The following is a 16,883-nucleotide window of genomic DNA, read 5'->3' on the forward strand; positions in this document are numbered from 1 at the left end:
GTATACAAATTCCCGCCCCTGACTTTAAACAATCCAGTTCTCTGATTGGTCCTCTGGTCAGGTGTTTGGTTACCCTTTCCAGGTAAAAGAAACTTAACCCTTACCTTACCTATCTAGTTATGACAACACCACACAGTAATTATGTGAATAAAACATAGTTGTGTTCCACAAATTGACATCTCAAATATGGTTGAAGGGTTCTACCACGATCATAAATAAAATACCTGAAAGAATGTGAGTAGCTTGCCTAGGTTCCTCTTCCTAATTAAAAACAAGGTGTTCCTCCGATAATTCTATTTTTGCAGTAGGTTTGTTATATTTTGATTTAATGATTTTTTTTAAAAGAATGACCACATCCAACCATTGTTGGGTTTTTAAATTGTTGCTGGAAGGAAACTTCATCCTGGTCATACGCCTTCCCAGTATCTAGCTTTCTTCTTCTTAACTCTTCAATTATGCTTATTATTCTACTAAAGTCTTCCATGTGACAAAGCCTCTTCCAAGCCAAATATACAAATTTAGGCCCTTTGATTCTAACAAAAACATTTGCATAGATGCATAACTTTAAGATATGAATAATCTATTGAAGTTGATGAAAATACTCAAGTTAAGCATTTGTGTTTTACAGGACTAGCCACAATTACTTTCTCAATCCTTAAAATTGCAGTGTTTATGAAAGTTTTATAATCTTGTTTTAACATGAGGCGCATGATCTACAGGAGCAAAGCCTTCACTGAATCTTGATCTGGTTTGAAAGACAGTCAGCCTGTACCTAAATTAATCTGGAGATTTTTCTTTTTCAATTTTGTAGTTGAATACTTTCATAAGTATAGGAGTCATCTGGGTCTAGAAAGCACAATATTTTGGTTAAAACCACCCACTCCAGGTGCTTTCCTCAAGTGAAAATGTTATATAGCTTTGGAGACTTCATTTTCCCCACTCCCATCACAGCTCCAATTTGTAGTGCTGCTCTAAGTACCCTTCTCTCCTTTCTCCCCACCAAGTCCCTGGTGGATCCAGACCCAATCCCCTGGGGTCTCACCAGAATAAAAAAACAATCAGGTTCTTAAACAAGAAAAGCTTTTAATTAAAGAGAGAAAAACAGTAAAAATTATCTTTGTAAATTTAAGATGGATTAGGTACAGGGTTTTTTAGCTATAGGCACTGGGAATACCCTCCCAGCCTAAGTATTCAAGTACAAATTAAAATCCTTTCAGCAAAAATACAAATTTGAACTCCTTTCAGCCAAATACACAATTAAACTCCTTCCAGCCAAATGCACATTTGCAAATAAAGAAAACAAACATAAGCCTAACTCGCTTTATCTATCTAGTACTCACTATTTTGAACTTATAAGAGCCTGTATCAGGGAGATTGGAGAGAAACCTGGTTGCACGTCTGGTCCCTCTGAGCCCCCAGAGTGAACAACAACCAAAAACTAACAGCACACACAGAAACTTCCCTCCCTCAAGATTTGAAAGTATCCCGTCCCCTGATTGGTCCTCTGGTCAGGTGACAGCCAGGCTTACTGAACTTGTTAACCCTTTACAGTCGAAAGAGATATAAAGTACTTCTGTTCTATTAACTCCTACTATCTGTTTATGACACCAGTGGTCCCCAACGGCAGCATTTTGGCAGCAATGCCTCTTGATGACGCTGCTTTTCAGTGGCATTTCGGCAGATGCATGTCCACCGGCCACGGTGACTCGTCGTCCGGTGCCCACTACCCAGAAAAGGTTGGGGATTACTGAGCTAGACCATGACCTATTAAAGATTTTACCTTTCTTGGGCAAAAGTTTATTTTTGACAATATTCATTTAATTGTCCTTGGGTAGCTCTGGGGTAACACCTAAGGGAAATGTTTTGATTTCTCTTATAAGATAAGGCTTGCTTCAGCCAGCCTTCTGATTCCTCTTCTAGTAACATGAAGGGCCAGCTCCAGGCACCAGCTCAGCAAGCAGGTGCTTGGGGCGGCCAACAGAGAGGGGCAGCACATCCAGCTCTTCAGCTGCAGGTCCCTCACTCCCTCTTGGAGCAAAGGACCTGCCTCCGAATTGCCGCCAAAGAATGAAGTGAAGTGCTGCAGATCGCGATGGAGGCTTTTTATTTTTTGGCTGCTTGGGGCAGCAAAAAACCTGGAGCTGACCCTGGTAACATGGGCCCCTTAATACAGCTAATGTTGTTCCTTTAGCTGTTGCTTTCTTGCCACTGTCTCTTCAGAATTCAATGACATTTTCACCACAGATAAAGAATATCTAAATCCAGTATTTTAGGTATAAATGTGATAATGAAGAGCGCCTCAAGGCCAAAAGCAATCTTAAGCATACAAGTTTAAAAATCGACATGCTTTCCATGGTTTCCAGTTGTTTCTCCACAAGCTTCAGGTTTACATTAGGCCTTCTGACAGTGATGACATTTTTCTCTCAAATTCCACTGTTTTCAATATTCACCACTCAGTTACTATTGAAGTAACTGACTAATTATTTTAGGTTAGCTAGAAACTTTCTATTCATCTCCATAACGGTCAGTAGATGCTTATCGGATTTAATATGTCGATTGAAATTTCAAAAGCGATGCTGTCAAGTCAAATCTTTTCTAAAATGTTTTTCTTCCCTCTGTTAATCACCATCTTCTATTCCCTCATGAATTTTGAGCAGTTCTAATCTGTCTTGGTGTCTGCTAACTTGCCCTAAGGGCTCTGGTCACTTGATTTTTCCTGCTTTGCTTTAATTGTGTACAGAAAGTTGTCAGTAGGTTCTTTTATAATGTGCTCAGAGCTATGATAGTCTTTAAAAATGACATCAAGTGGCAAGATTTGTACAGTTACTTTTTTCAATCCAGTGCTCTGTAACTATTAAAAAAGTGAAGTCTAACTTAAATATAGCTTAAATGGTGGCAAAAATAAAGCTATGTCCAGTATTTCTAGTTATTTCTAAAACCTCGTGGAAAATGAAGCTCTGAAGAGTGGAATCTTCTAAAGCAACAACCAGTCCGTGGACCAGTGCTGGTCCCTGAGATCTCCCTGACACAGTTTGGGAAGGCAGCAAGTCAGTCCCTGGTATCAAAAAGGTTGAGAAACACTGCACTAAAGTAGTGGTTCTAAAAGCCAGACTGCCGCTTGTTCAGGGAAAGCCCCTTCCAGGCTGGGACGGTTTGTTTACCCGTTGCATCTGCAGGTTTGGCTGATCGCAGCTCCCAATGACTGCAGTTCGCTGCTCCAGGCCAATAGGGGCTGCGGCAAGCGGCGCGGGCCGAGGGATGTGCTGGCCGCCCTTCCCGCAGCCCCCATTGGCCTGGAGCAGCGAACCGCCAAACCTTTGGAATCAGCAGGTAAACAAACTGGCCTGGCTGGCGCTTTCCCTGAACAAGCGTTGGACCGGCTTTGAGAACCACTGCACTAAAGGATGCAGCACTTAGGCAAAAAGCTCACCTCAATACCTGGTAGAAGACAAAGGAGTAGGAAGATGGAAGATCACTATGCTCACTGCAGTAGAAACAATGTTTATTTCTTCTGCAAGAACCCTCATTTGGAGCTTATTTGAAAAAAAAAAAGATGTATAAAATTTCCAAGAAATTCAGCAGCCTGGGAAGCATTTAGAGAGCTAGCATTGTACTGATTTAATTTTGATCAAATAATATGTGTAAAGACTACTTAAAACGAGGCTTTAGACTGAATCTTTAATGTTTTACTATATTTCCAAAGATTCCAGCACTTACATTTCAGACCAAGACATTTTGCTCCATTTCTAGCTAAAATCATGAGCCCAATGCTGCTATCATAAGTTATTATGTGGATTTTCACTAGCACCAACAAAAACTCAAATTTTAATTCTACAGTTGAATCAAAGATGAATAGCTCTATTCTGAATCTCTAATTCAACCTCACCTCTCAACAACGATTTCAAAGGAACAGCAACTGTGTCACAAGTTTATCTTACCCACGCAGAAAAGTTTTGGCTACATTCCTAGTGATATTTCTGAGAAGTGAGCCATGCTAAACAAGAACTACACTAAATTTTAGTTCACGGTAGCCTACAGTTGAACAGATTATATAAAAATAGCCTATAATGGAGATATTGGAAAGCCTTACATAAAATGCTTCTCACAAAGTTTTGGTACTGTAAAGAAGTACCAAGTCTGCAACTGAATGACCTCAGGACATTTGAATTCATAGAACTTTACCTTTGACACTAGCATGAACCACAGCAGCGTGAGAAATAGAGTTGTAAGCTTCATAACCCAAGTAAGAAACTGCTGAGAGTGCAAGCCCTCTTCTGAAGAGAGTTAATTTTCCAAACATCTAAAAAGAAAAATAAAGTAAGTTTATAATCTGCTATAAAATTTGACAATTGCTCTGGACCAGCAATTACATTCCAATCTTGTGTGTCCAAGAGGCTCTCAGAAGTTACAGAGTAACAATACTAGAAACAGTTCTAAGGTTTCAACTTCAAGGTTTCATTTTTTACTGTGCAAACAGGAAACTGGGCTTTGGGAATTGACTCATTATTATACTTTGGCACATGAACCTATGAACTATTAACATGAAGAAAGAATTACAAAACAAAAGTAACTGTTTAATTGTGCGAAGAATACAAGACAAAACAATAAGCAAGAATACAGAAGTTGTTTGGTAAAATGTGAATTTAGAATATGCTCTGACGAGTAAGCAATTTAGAAAAAAAGTCAAAAAGCGTCGTTTTAATTTCCTAAAGGCTGAGTCAAATTATGAGTTATTTTCCTCCTGCTTCAAGTGTAATTGGAAACTTAGCAGATAGCCTAAACTTTTGCCTGAAACTCACAAATATAATTGACTTGGAAGGATCTCTTTATCTCTTAACTGATTTGATGCTCAAATAGTATTCAGACTCTCTTTGCTAATTTTGTCACTTTGCTAAATCAAATACCAGCTCATTACCAGACTTGTAATTAAGAATGTCATGGTTTGTGTGTTTTAAGACATAAAAACCAGAAATACTGATTTAAGTGTTGAGAACTTGACATGCTATTTATGCAACAACAAGCATACACATCCAAGGCCTGGAATACACTACAGTTAGGTCAACGCAGGGCATCTTACCCTTAATCTAACTGTGAAAAGGTCTACAACTAAATTTTGCTCCCGCCAATGTAACTGCTCCACTATGCTGTCTTAATAATTCCACCTCCACAAGCATGATAGAGTCAAGGTCAATGCAGTGTCAGTATAGACACTGTGTTGCTTATGTCAACTGTTACTGGCTTTCAGGAGCTATCCCACAATGCCCCACATTGACAGTACAATCAATACAACCGCTCCTGGTTAGGATGCTCACTGTTGATGTAGGAGCGAAGCACAGGCATGCACAAGCGACGTAATTACTACGGCGGCCGTATGTCAGTGTAAATTAGGTTGACTTAATTTTGCAGTGTAGACATGGCCTAAGTCATACAACCCTTAAAACATTATTAATTTTGTAAACCATAAACCCAGCTATTTTAGAAGCCAGAATATTATCCGTCACCAATAATTCTTATTTATTTCTTCATATTCCTTTCTACGAGACTCATCAATTTTGCATTCAACTGCCACACATGAAAAAATTAAATCTTAAACAGTGACGAGTAAACAGATTATTTTCCCCAGTGGCCATGACACTAAAAGTAAAAGCTTCAATCAGTGGAAATGAGGGCATCAAGACAACAGTCACTGACGACTCATAGTGGACCAGCAACCAAGTGTAGTACAGCTCAGAAAAGACAAGCAATGTGCAACCTGTTTGGGACTGCCTGTGTGGACAAAAGGCATCTGACTTCTCTAGAAGTAGCTCATATCAGGCATTGCTTTAGCCACGAGCTCTGCTGCTGTGTTTTGGGCTGATACTAGTAAGGGCAGCGTCTGGGCAGCAGGCGAACCTGATATGTTGCGGTGCTATAGTTAGAAGTGTTTGAGAAAGAGGATACCTGAGGCAGATTCATGTTTGTCTTCAGTCCTGTGGCTAACTAGGTTAGGCTGACCAGACAGCAAGTGTGAAAAATGGGGGAGGAGGGAATTAGAGCCTATATAAGAAAAAGACCCCAAAATCAGGACATCTGGTCACTCTAAACTAGGTCTTGACCTGCACTTTCTAGAACCGTGACTGGATAGGGATCCATGGCAGCTGGGCCCGGCCCCCTCGACCCAGGCAGGGGGATGAAAGAGGGCCGAGCGCGCCAGCCCTGCGGACCGTAGGTTTATGCCGGGAAGGGGCATGGGGGATGCGGGGGGCTCCTGCAAGGGACGGACCGGGGCGGTGGATAGGAGGCTTCGATCGCAGGGAGAAGGGCCCCTGAAAGAATCCCCGCTCCGGCAGGGATGGTCTCTCTCCGGCGAGCATGACAAGCTGGGGCAGCGACCTGGCCTGTGACTGCCCCGGCGGAGAGGGGCAGGAAACGGTCCCCAGAGCGCGTCTCCCACGCGGGGCTCACTTGCCACCTCTCCCGCCAGCCCCCCACCTGCGCCTGCCGCCACCAGCCGCGCCTCGTGCCTCCAGCTTCGGACAGGAGCCGCTTCCCCACCCAGGCGGCGTCTCGGCGTAAAGACCTCAGGATAATAACCGCTGTCGCCATGATGCGCCACCCTGTGCTTGGCCCGACCCGCCTGCATCCTGGGGAACCTAGTCAGAGCGTCCGGCCGCAAGCGGTCCGTCTGCAACCATGTCCGGGCCATATGGGACCGGGGCTCCTGTGTCAACGGGCTGCGGTCAGCGACCGGTAGTGTCCGAGTAGGACACATGACCTCGCTCTTTCCGTTCCGCCCGCTGAGTTCTCTGCTCTTCCCCCCAGGCCTTAGAGAGAAGTGTTGGGGGCGGCATTAAAGCACGGTCTCTGAGGGAGCGGGGTGGGGGGTGGGCGGCGCGGAATTGGGATCACGTGGCCTCGGCCGCGCCTGGACGAAACCAACATCCCCTTTCGAGAATTTCACGGCTGTCTGTGGGGGTGTCTCGCGCATGCGCCGTTGCGCCCATTTGGGGAAGGCGTGCTCGGGGGCGGAGCGTAGGGTGGGGAGCCCGTGTTATTGCTCCGCTTTCTGGCTCCAGCCTCTTCCTTTCTTCGTCCGGGGGCTTGGACCCTCAGCGCCGACAGGTGAGTGAGGACTACGGCCTGTGGGGCCCCGCCGGGAGGGTGGCGGTGAGTGAGGCTGGGGCCGGGGGGCGCTGTGGTCTGGCCACGGGGAGGGGGGCGAGTAGAGGGAGCGGGGGTAGGCGCGTGGTGGATCGGGGTGCTGGGGGTGCGGCGGCTGAGGCGGGGCGGGTTGGGGCGCGGCCAGAGCGAGCGGTTGCCTGTAGCGGCTGGATGTGGGGAGGGGAGCGGAGGAGGCAGTTAAGTGGGTGGGGCAGGTGGAGAACGGAGACGCAGGTGGGGTTAAGGGAGGGGCCGAGCGGGGCCTCCCCATTGCAACCCGCTTTGCTGGATCGGGATCTGCTTGTGTCAATAACGGAGTTAACGCCTTGCTTATATTGCCTGGAGGGTCCTTCCCCCAATCCGCCACGGCATAGGCCGAGCCTTTGCAAGCTGTACCTTCCTCCTGCAGAGGAGGGGCTGTCTGCCTGGCTTTGGATAAAGTGCACAGGATGCATGCTACTGCACTTTAAAATGTTTCCCAGAAGTTGCTACTTTAAGTCTTTTCACATCCCTGGTCGGTAAATGCGGTTGCTATTTCACACTTAGGGAAACTGAGTCACGGAAGTTAAGTAATTTGCAGAAAGTCATTACGTGAGTTACAGTAAGTGAGTTGCAGAACCAAAAGTAAAGCCTAGGAGTGATGGCTTCATTTGTGTGTTGTAACCACTACCTCCATGTTCCAGTTAAAAGAATAATCTAGATTAGTGCAATGGTTTTCAACCATTAGTCATTTGTGGACCCCTAAAAATTTTCAAATGGTGGTGAGGACCCCTTGGACATTTTACACATAGTCTGCAGACCCCAGCTTGAAAATCATCATTCTATGGTAATGACTGCCTTTCGCAGACCCCTTCAACATAGTCTGTGGACCTTGTGGAATTTGTGGATCACAGTTTGAAAACCACTGGATTAGTTTACCAGCTTATATTGTAAAATATAGAGTAAGGTTTTTGACCAACTTCCTGTTTTAAGGGACATTCCTCCAATGTGAAGCTGTGAGGGACTAACTTGAGGCAACTGATGTTATTCTTTTTCCTTGGGTAGTTGCTTAAAACAGGTTTCATTTACTTAAATTGTAAGTATTAGCCAATGTACAGTTGTAACACTATCTCTCTGTGTTCTTCCAAAACTGTTGCTGTAGAGCTGGTTGAAGGACAAAAACTTCCATGAAAAATGGTAAGAAATGACATCGCTTTTTGCCAGGTAAAAAACCCTCAAGGTTTTATTGTTTTTAGACCAACTCCACATCTTGGTGGTGATGAAGGCAGAACTCAGTTCACGCATTTTGTCAGTCTTCAGGTTTCCAACAGAGGGCATAGGAAAAAGCTGGATATTTGTAATGCCAACCAATTTTTGTCCTTAGACTTCAAAATCATCCCCTCTAAACTGATCAAATATAGTCAGTAACAATGATCTGGAAAAATCCAGATGCCAGAATTCCTAAAACATGATCAAAACTCATTCAGCAGCTTGCTCTTCAAGCTTCAATTCTGAATCTATAATTTGTACCAGCTGCAAAGACAGTTAAGGTCAAAATTTTCAGAGCATCCATTGACTTCTCAAAGTTGAGTCTTAAAGTAGCTGATACACCACCTGAAAAATTTAGATCTGGACTTAGGGTATGGCTACACTCACACTTTAACGCGCTGCCGCGGCAACGCTTTAAAGTGTGAGTGTAGTTGCAGCGCCAGCGCTGGGGGAGAGGTCTCCCAGCACTGCATGTACTCCACGTCCTCATGGGGTTTAGCTTTACAGCGCTGTGTCTTGCAGCGCTCAGGGGGGTGTTTTTTTCACATCCCTGAGCGAGGAAGTTGCAGCACTGTAAAGCACCAGTGTAGCCAAGGCCTTAGCTTGGCACAAAAATCTTTCAAAACTCAGATCTGTGAGTCTAAGTAGCTTCTGATGATGATGGTTCAGCATTTTGAGGGCATGTGTCAGGACACAAGGGGATTCTCAGCTTTCTCTGAGGACAGGCACTGGCTACATTTGTCAGTAGGTAACTAGTTACAGGGTGGTGTCCAAAAATTTGGCTAGATTTAGTTGAAACACGTTGAGTTTTTAGACTTCCAGCAGACTTGGGCTAAATCTGACACTGGCTCAGTACTTTGTCAACTAATGGACATTTCAATAAGACAGAATATCATGTTCTTATCTTACTGTTCAGAACAAAAATTGCTAAAAGTGACAAGTTTTTGGAGAATGAAAATGTAATCTTTCTAGTATTACTGTTGAAATTGCCTGAACTTTGTTTTGATTCAGGTTTTTTTAAAGATAAAATTACGTAAATCACACTGGTTTTGCGCTCTATTTCAGCTGAGTAGAAAAAATTTGTAGCTGTCTAGGTTGAATTGTAATCATAGGCAAGCAACAGACTTGTAGAAGTAATGTAGCATATGGCATAGTCTTAATAATGCAGCCTTGGTATACATGTCCCTTCATGTTACACTGTTTATGGATCCCCAAATTTTTTGATTGTAGAGTCGTTATGAAAGAAATTCAGCTTTCCTTGAATCCTCAGTTAATCTGCCCCCATGTAAACCATTTTCATACAACAGAATTTTGGAGCAACTGGATGTGTGCATTCACGTGCTGCCTAATTGTGTCTATCATTAATTCTGGGCAAATTGGCCAGCTGTTCCTATAAAGAGTGGCATTAGTAATGCTTGAAGCAATGCATTTGAGGATGCCCATAAATCTTGGAGATGACGGAGACATAGATATGTTGGCTGGTAGGTCTGTCTACATAGTAAGATAAGTGTTATGACTAAGGCTACAATTTAATCATGAATATTTTTCGTAAAGGTCATGGACACATCACAGGCAAAAAACCCCAAAAAATCATGGCCCCATAACCTGTCCATGACTTTTATGAAAAATACTCATGATTAAATTGTAGTCTCACATATAAATTGCATTTAATTTAAATATTTTTTTTTTAAAAATAAGCCTATTTGAAGTTGACAGCCTATGTTAAGACTTGCACTTATAATAAGGGCTTAAATTCTGCTGGAGCTGTCCAGAGCAGAGCTCCGGTAAATACTTTCAACCCCTCTAAAGTTTTTATAGGCTGTGGCAGGGCTGGGAGTGTGTTCTGGGAAATACTCTGAGAATTTAAGCCCTGTTTATAATCTAATGAAAACATTTAAATTAAACTAAAAAAGTATTTAGTATATGTTTGCTGCCATGTTTTAAAGAAAGTTAAATCTCTGACCTGGTGGTGGTCATCTGGAACCAAAATTTGTTGAAGTGCTAAATCAGCTTTTGACAGCAGTAGCCTCTACTTCAGGTGCAGTTGGAATTTTTTTTTTAGTTGAGTTTATTAAACTTGTTCAGTTCAATGAGAAGTTCAGACTTAAATTCAGAGTTAGAAAAAGCAGAAAAGCTTGTTTTCCTTTTCCAGTCTATGAATAAAAATCAAGTTTGAGAGGATCAGATTCAGAAGTTCTGATATCTTGAAAGACAGTGCCCAGAAACAATCAGTTCAATTAATCAACTGTAGATAACACTTTTCTTGTTTTAATAAATCAGTTAGTTTTAAATGGAAAACATGTTCTGATGAGCTTTTTAATGAATGTGTTTTTCTTGTTTCCAGAACATTTAAGGTAGTTGTATTTAATTTTTAAAAGTTTGTTTGCTGTTTTTGCCCAATTTTAATTGAATTTGATTTTCCATCCAAGCAGTTTGACTCAAATCACAAGTAAAAATGTATCTATTATAACTTTCTTATTTAATAAGAAATATCATTCAACATTTTTAACATAATGTAAAAATTAAGAATCATAGTTTGTGTAAATTGAGCTATGTAATTACTTAAATAAGCATATAAGTACTTTACTTTTTGTTTTTAAAATTACTTTCCTAAACAAATTTGTCAACAATTGGTATGAGAGACTATGTTCAGCAATCAGGTGTGTCTTGGTTTAGTAATTTATATAGTGACACTAACTCTTGGTGCTTTATAAACAAAGATGATCCTTGCCCCCAAAATCTTACGTAGACAGATATCAAAGATGATGCAAGAAAAATGTAATGTAAGTAGTTCAGGTTTGTTACACATTTTGTTAGTCCCAGGCTTTTTATGACAGTTTGATATATAACTGGATTTTTAATTGAGGAGATAGGAGGCTTGCTAAAAGAAGCAAATTTTTAGAAAGAATTTGAAGGAGAGCAAGGAGGCATTGTGCACTGGCAGGGAGAGAGAGAGGAAGGGGTACAGGAAAAGGCACAAATGCAAGTGAAAGACTAAATTTATTCAGATTTTCATTGATTGGTAAAATAAGTGAATATTATGCTTATTTGACAACATAGTAATCGTTAAGTTATTGTATGTGTTAGAACTAAACCATATAAGCCCATTATGAACATTGTTAGAAAAATGTTGTTTAAATTGTTGAAAACAAAATTACCTTTGTAAATTGGGTCAGCATAGGTAGATCAAGTGACAGTTAACACATTTCATCATAAAGAATCCAAAAGCACTGTACAAATGGACGGTCTGATCCCATGCCATTTTAAGACTCTTGCAGGGATCACTGAATATGTCTTAGGATTAGGCCCTGTGTATGGATGGTTAAAACTTACTATTGATCTGGAGCCATTGCTGTGGTGCACTGTAGTTGCCATTCTGCAACAGCAACACTCCACAAAATATATATTTTTAGAAGTGAATGTGGGATTTTTCTCTAAATAAAACTAAAATTGCAGCTTTAGGTAGGTGAAATGTCTTCCATGTTAGAATTTGGTGGTTATTCCTTTATTTCCCCTAGCTTGTGGAAAGTTCTTCTAACAAGGTACATGCTGCTGCTCTAACTTGCGTTTAAAGATGCTCTTGTTTTTGTATAGTAGCTGGTTAGAGCTACTGTGGAAGAGCAAAACATCTTTTGGATGTCTGTTCTCCAGTGAAAGCCAGGGTTTTCTTCACTAAATAGGTATTACTCAGAACTACTGCTTCATTATGTAATAGGGTCCATTAAATAAAAAATAGCTATGTTGATAAAATGTTAGTGTTGAGACTCTTATCACACAGCTGAGAGGAGGAGCACAACTGCAAATCTGTCTGTGAATTTGTTGCATCTCTTTTGTAGTATCCAGTCTTTGACTGTAAGTGATAATTTCTTTGTTTTTTTTTTCCTAGTGTGGCTTGTGAGAAACAGACCTTTGATTTTTCTTGATTGTGGGTGTAGTCAAAATTCTCTGTCATAAACCTTGTTTACATGATGTCATCACTAAGGCTATGTTTTGGTCACAGGTATTTTTAGTAAAAGTCATGGACAAGTCACAGGCAGTAAACAAAAATTCACAGTCCGTGACCTGTCCATGACTTTTACTATATACCCATGATTAAATTGGGGAGGAGGTGGTCCAGGAGGCGTCATGGGTGCTTGGGGAGGGAGAGGAGGCAGCAGCGTGTGGCCTGGGACCCCTGCTGGTTTCTGGGGGAGAGTGAGGGATTGGTGGAGCTGGCAGGCTCCCTACCCAGTTTCTCCTCTCTGCGCGCTGCCTTATCCCTGAGTGCTGGCTCTGCAGTTCCTATTAGCCGGGAACCATGGCCAATAGGAGCTGCCGGGGCAGTGCCTGAAGGTGGAGGCAGCACGCAGATCTCCCTAGCCGCATCTCTATCTAGAAGACCCTCTGAGGTAAGCGCTGCCCAAAACTCTCACCCCCTCCCTGTCATAGCTTCCTACTCAGATTTGAACCTTAGCGTTCATAACCTGAGAAGCTAGCATGAACCCTCTAAGCTTAATTACCAGCTTAGATCCGATATCGCTGCCACCAGCCAATTTCCAGTGTTTGGCTCACTCTGGTCTCCCCAAAACCTTCCCTGGGGAACCCCCCAAGACTCAGATGCCCTGAGTCTACAACAAAGGTGAAATAAACCATTCCCCCCCCCCCCACCTCTCTCCACCCAGAATTTCCTCTCTGGGCTAACTGAGAGTTACTATGCAACCTCTTTACATCACAATACCAAGAACATGTCTTCTCTTCCACAAAGAGACAAACCAAAGACAAGGAACAGAAAAGTTCTATCTCTCTTCCCCGTAGCTTCTTCCCCCCTGGGACCTAGGAGAGTTAAACATAGAGAGCAGTCTTCCCCTCCCCCCTGTCTTTCGTTTCTCCACCAGTTCCTGTGGGCTCAACTAGGGAAAAAAATCAACAGGTCTTAAAAAGCAAAACTTTTAATAAAAAAAGAAAAAGATAGATAACAGTTCTCTGTAAATCCGTGTCTGATGAAGATACAGGGTTTTCAAACTTATAGAAATGAATAAACAATAGAAAGGGATAACAGCCTTAATCCAAAAACAAATACAATTTAAATGGCTACTACCGGGATATCACCTGGATTTAGTATAGGACCAAAACTACATAAAGAACATGGTCCACCCAGCCAGATACACAGATGGTGGGGCAATAAAAAAAGAAGACATGTACAGGGCAAAAACCGAAATTTTAAAAAAAAAAAAGAACTTACGCTACCTTTGTACTCACAACTTTGAAACTGAAATATTAGAAGCTGAAGAGATATAGAAGACCCCTCTCCTAGCTGAGAGCAGACAAAAGGACACGACCCAAAAATTCTGTCCCTGAGCTTTTTAAAAAAATGCTGGACCTCCCGTATTGCCTAGCATGGTCCTCTTGTCAGGTGTTTGGTTCCCTTTGTTAACCCTTTACAGGTAAAAGAAACATTAACCCTTAGCTATCTATTTATGACACTCCCGCATCCCAGCGCTTGGCTCCCCACCCAAACGCCTGATGCTGTTGGGGGAGAGGGGCACAGTGGACCAAGACTGCTCCAGCAGGGACCAGTGCCCTGGCCCAGGGGCTGCCTGAGCTGCCCAGGCAGCCCCCAGGCCAGCTGCACCGGTCACTTCAGAAGTCATGTAAGTCCCAAAAAGTCACCGAATCCGTGACTTCTGTGACAAACTCACAGCCTTAGTCATCACCAGTGCCCCAACATAAGAGCAGAGTTTAGTAGGCAATCACCATGAAACCACAGTACAAACACCACGCCTTGTAGGAGAAGTCTCCTTATCGGAAGCCCTCTTGATTAAGAACTCTTTGGGCTAGGCTCCAGACAGAATTGCTTCACTCACTTTTTTTCTTAGGGTATTGAAGTTGTTGTTTTTTCTCTCTAAGATGGTCTGTTAAATTCCCAGACATAAGATGAAGTCTGAAATCAAAGTCCAGATTATAAAAAAAAAAGGAAACTTTTATTAGCGATACAGTTTTTATTATGTTAACATATCTAGTCTGAAATTGTAAGACTTGGTGTAAATTTGCCTTATTTTTGGTCGCAATGAATTTTAGTAACAATGAATAAAAAAGGTATCTTTCTACATTTCTAAAAAGCATTTTCTTCTGTCTCTTTTGATTAGTCGTTTTGTCATTGTCAGGTCCCTCTCCGTTCAGCTGTTTCTCTTTGCAGCTGTTGCCTTTTGGGTGCTCCTGTGCCTAATGACATACCACACTCCTTCACATGTACCCCAAAGTGGTATTTCTCCAAGTCTGTTCCCAGATTCATTCCAGATTAGTTTGTCCTTCTGTCCAACCTCTTTTTTTTTTTTTTTTTAAATCCAAGTAGTTCTTTGAATTTGTAATCCTTTCATTTTCTACATGCCTTTCTATTATCTGGGGAGGGACAGGGAGTTCTATGAGTGTGCCTCTTGACTCCATTGTAATGTTTGCTGTTGATGTCGAAAAGATGTTAGCCTTGTGGTGTGCTAACTGTCAGCTGTTTCTCTTGAGTTTCAAAAAATGAGCTCATACAATAGATCCATACCATCAAATGTGATTGTGACAGATTGTACCCCATGTTCACCATTTTTACAAGACTATGATAAATATTGTACAAAGTATGCTTTGTGAGGTATCATTTGAAAACTCGTAATCCACTGAACATTATTGTCGTGGTAAAATAGGTTTATACGAATTGTATGTAAAGTTATAAGATTCTAATATATAACATTGCTATAATATGCTCCAAGTTCAAGAAAAGCAGGCCCAAACCAGTTTTTCAGAAGCCAAGACACTGGAGCTCCAGCCAGATATCAGCATAATCAGATGAACTATAATGGACCATCACCTAGATAAGCAGCTGTTCTTTGGCAGGATGGCGGATGTGAGCAAGAACTTTACATATTGACAATGAAACAGCTGGGAGTTTTCTTGTAAATAGATTGGCTATTGCCTGAACCTCAGCTGGAGATAAACATTGAACTGGTGGAGGGGTCCTGGCAGGGAGGCTTTTCATGCCGTATAGACTGCTATCAGCATATGATAAAACCTTTGTTTTGAATCCATTTAGCTTGCTAAATTAGGCATTAGTTTTCATATCTTTACCAATTTTGACTTTACTTGTAGTCACCTAAAATCTTTCTTTTTGCAACTTGTTTTTATTGTTTTATCTAAACCAGTATGTGTTTAGCTTGACATGTCGGGGAACCTCTACTTGACATAAAAAGATTTGTGCATATCATTTTCCATTGATGAAATGTCCAGATACGATGTGTCTTCCCGAGTTCCCTTGTTTGTGTATCTTGAGAAGCATGTAGAAGGTCTATGTAGTGGGTTCATGGGGGATGAGTTTCTAGAGTTTCTCTAGGTATTGTTTTGGGAAGGACTTGATGGTATCCTTAATTTCCTGGGTAAACTGTGGTATGGGGCTGTCTTTGAGTTCTTTATAGTAAGTGGTGTTGGAGAGGAGTTAGTTGGCCTTGTTAATGAAGCTGTCATTGAGGACTGCTCTGGCATCCCCAGTCTGCTGGTTTGATCACTATCTGGTGGTTAGATTTCAGGGACTGTATGGCTGTCATCTTGGCAATGGAGAGATTATGATGATTGTGATGTTTAAAGATTTCAGTCAATTTTTTTCCTGAAGCAATCAATGTAATCAACTGTGGTTTCATCTGCTCTGTGGTGGTCAGTCACATGACTTTTTTTTTTGTTATGATTATCAGTGGAGATGTGGTAATTGTGAGCAGTTTTGTCATTAGAGGCAAATGTCCCTACAGACAAAGACACACGGACTCAACACGGCACCAGACCCTACCAGAATAACAGGTGCAAAACCTGCAGGCGTATCTTCACTGCTCCAACAATCAATGCTCCCCCACAACACACCTTTCAAGATCGATGGATCTTACACATGCCTATCACAACTTGTGGTTGTGACATTCTCTGAGTAGAGTATGACCAGGCAAGTAATTGTTGCTACCACTGTTATATAATTGCAACAATTCTTGTACAAAGTGTGACTCATGGTCAGAAAGAGTTAAGCAGCTTGACAGCTAATTGACCCAGATTCAACCCTTAGACATTTTGGTAGATAATATTTGTGAATTTGGGTGTTTACATATATACTGTTAGAGGTTAACAATGCCCATGCTATGTTCTGTTAATTCAGAGTTCAAAAGGAAATATTAACATTTAAATGAACTGAAAACGTAGTAGTCATCTCTTTGAAATGTATAGTAAATCACCCGTGAATGGTGGAAAAACAGTCAATTGCCTTGTGTTAATCTGCATAGCTAATTATGGGTAATGCTTAGGAAATAGGCCTACTTCAGTCTCCATGATTGCCTATTGTTTGCCTAAGGACTCCAACCTGTCAAGAGAAGGCCTGGAATTGTATAAAAACCCTTTGGGTCCTCATAGACTTTAGGGTCAGAAGGGACCAATATGATCATCTAGTCTGACCTCCTGCACAAAGCAGGCCACAGAATCCTACCCCTCCACTTCTATAACAA

At 41.8% G+C, this 16,883-nt stretch overlaps 2 protein-coding genes across 5 annotated transcripts in view; one reads left to right on the forward strand and one right to left on the reverse strand.

Moving 5' to 3' along the window:
• RMDN1 (regulator of microtubule dynamics 1) overlaps positions 1–6,779 on the reverse strand; it is a 37,071-nt gene extending 30,292 nt beyond the window's left edge. The window contains exons 1-2 of one of the 2 annotated variants that reach the window (XM_032786346.2): positions 6,472–6,655; positions 4,183–4,300 (exon numbers count right to left, since the gene is read on the reverse strand). In XM_032786346.2, coding sequence (XP_032642237.1) covers positions 4,183–4,300; positions 6,472–6,585 — 232 coding nt within the window. In that variant the 5' untranslated portion in view covers positions 6,586–6,655. Of the gene's footprint in view, positions 1–4,182; positions 4,301–6,471 lie in introns of both variants that reach the window. The other variant, XM_032786339.2, reaches the window with a different exon arrangement.
• A 186-nt stretch (positions 6,780–6,965) lies between these two features.
• CPNE3 (copine 3) overlaps positions 6,966–16,883 on the forward strand; it is an 87,478-nt gene continuing 77,560 nt past the window's right edge. Inside the window, exon 1 of one of the 3 annotated variants that reach the window (XM_032786288.2) lies at positions 6,966–7,101. The gene's annotated coding sequence lies outside the window, so the exon portion shown is untranslated. Of the gene's footprint in view, positions 7,102–9,649; positions 9,674–16,883 lie in introns of those variants that run through there. The other 2 variants (XM_032786296.2, XM_075063090.1) reach the window with 2 other exon arrangements.

Source organism: Chelonoidis abingdonii, chromosome 2 (genome assembly GCF_003597395.2).
Source record: "Chelonoidis abingdonii isolate Lonesome George chromosome 2, CheloAbing_2.0, whole genome shotgun sequence".
Taxonomy (NCBI): Eukaryota; Metazoa; Chordata; order Testudines; family Testudinidae; genus Chelonoidis; species Chelonoidis abingdonii.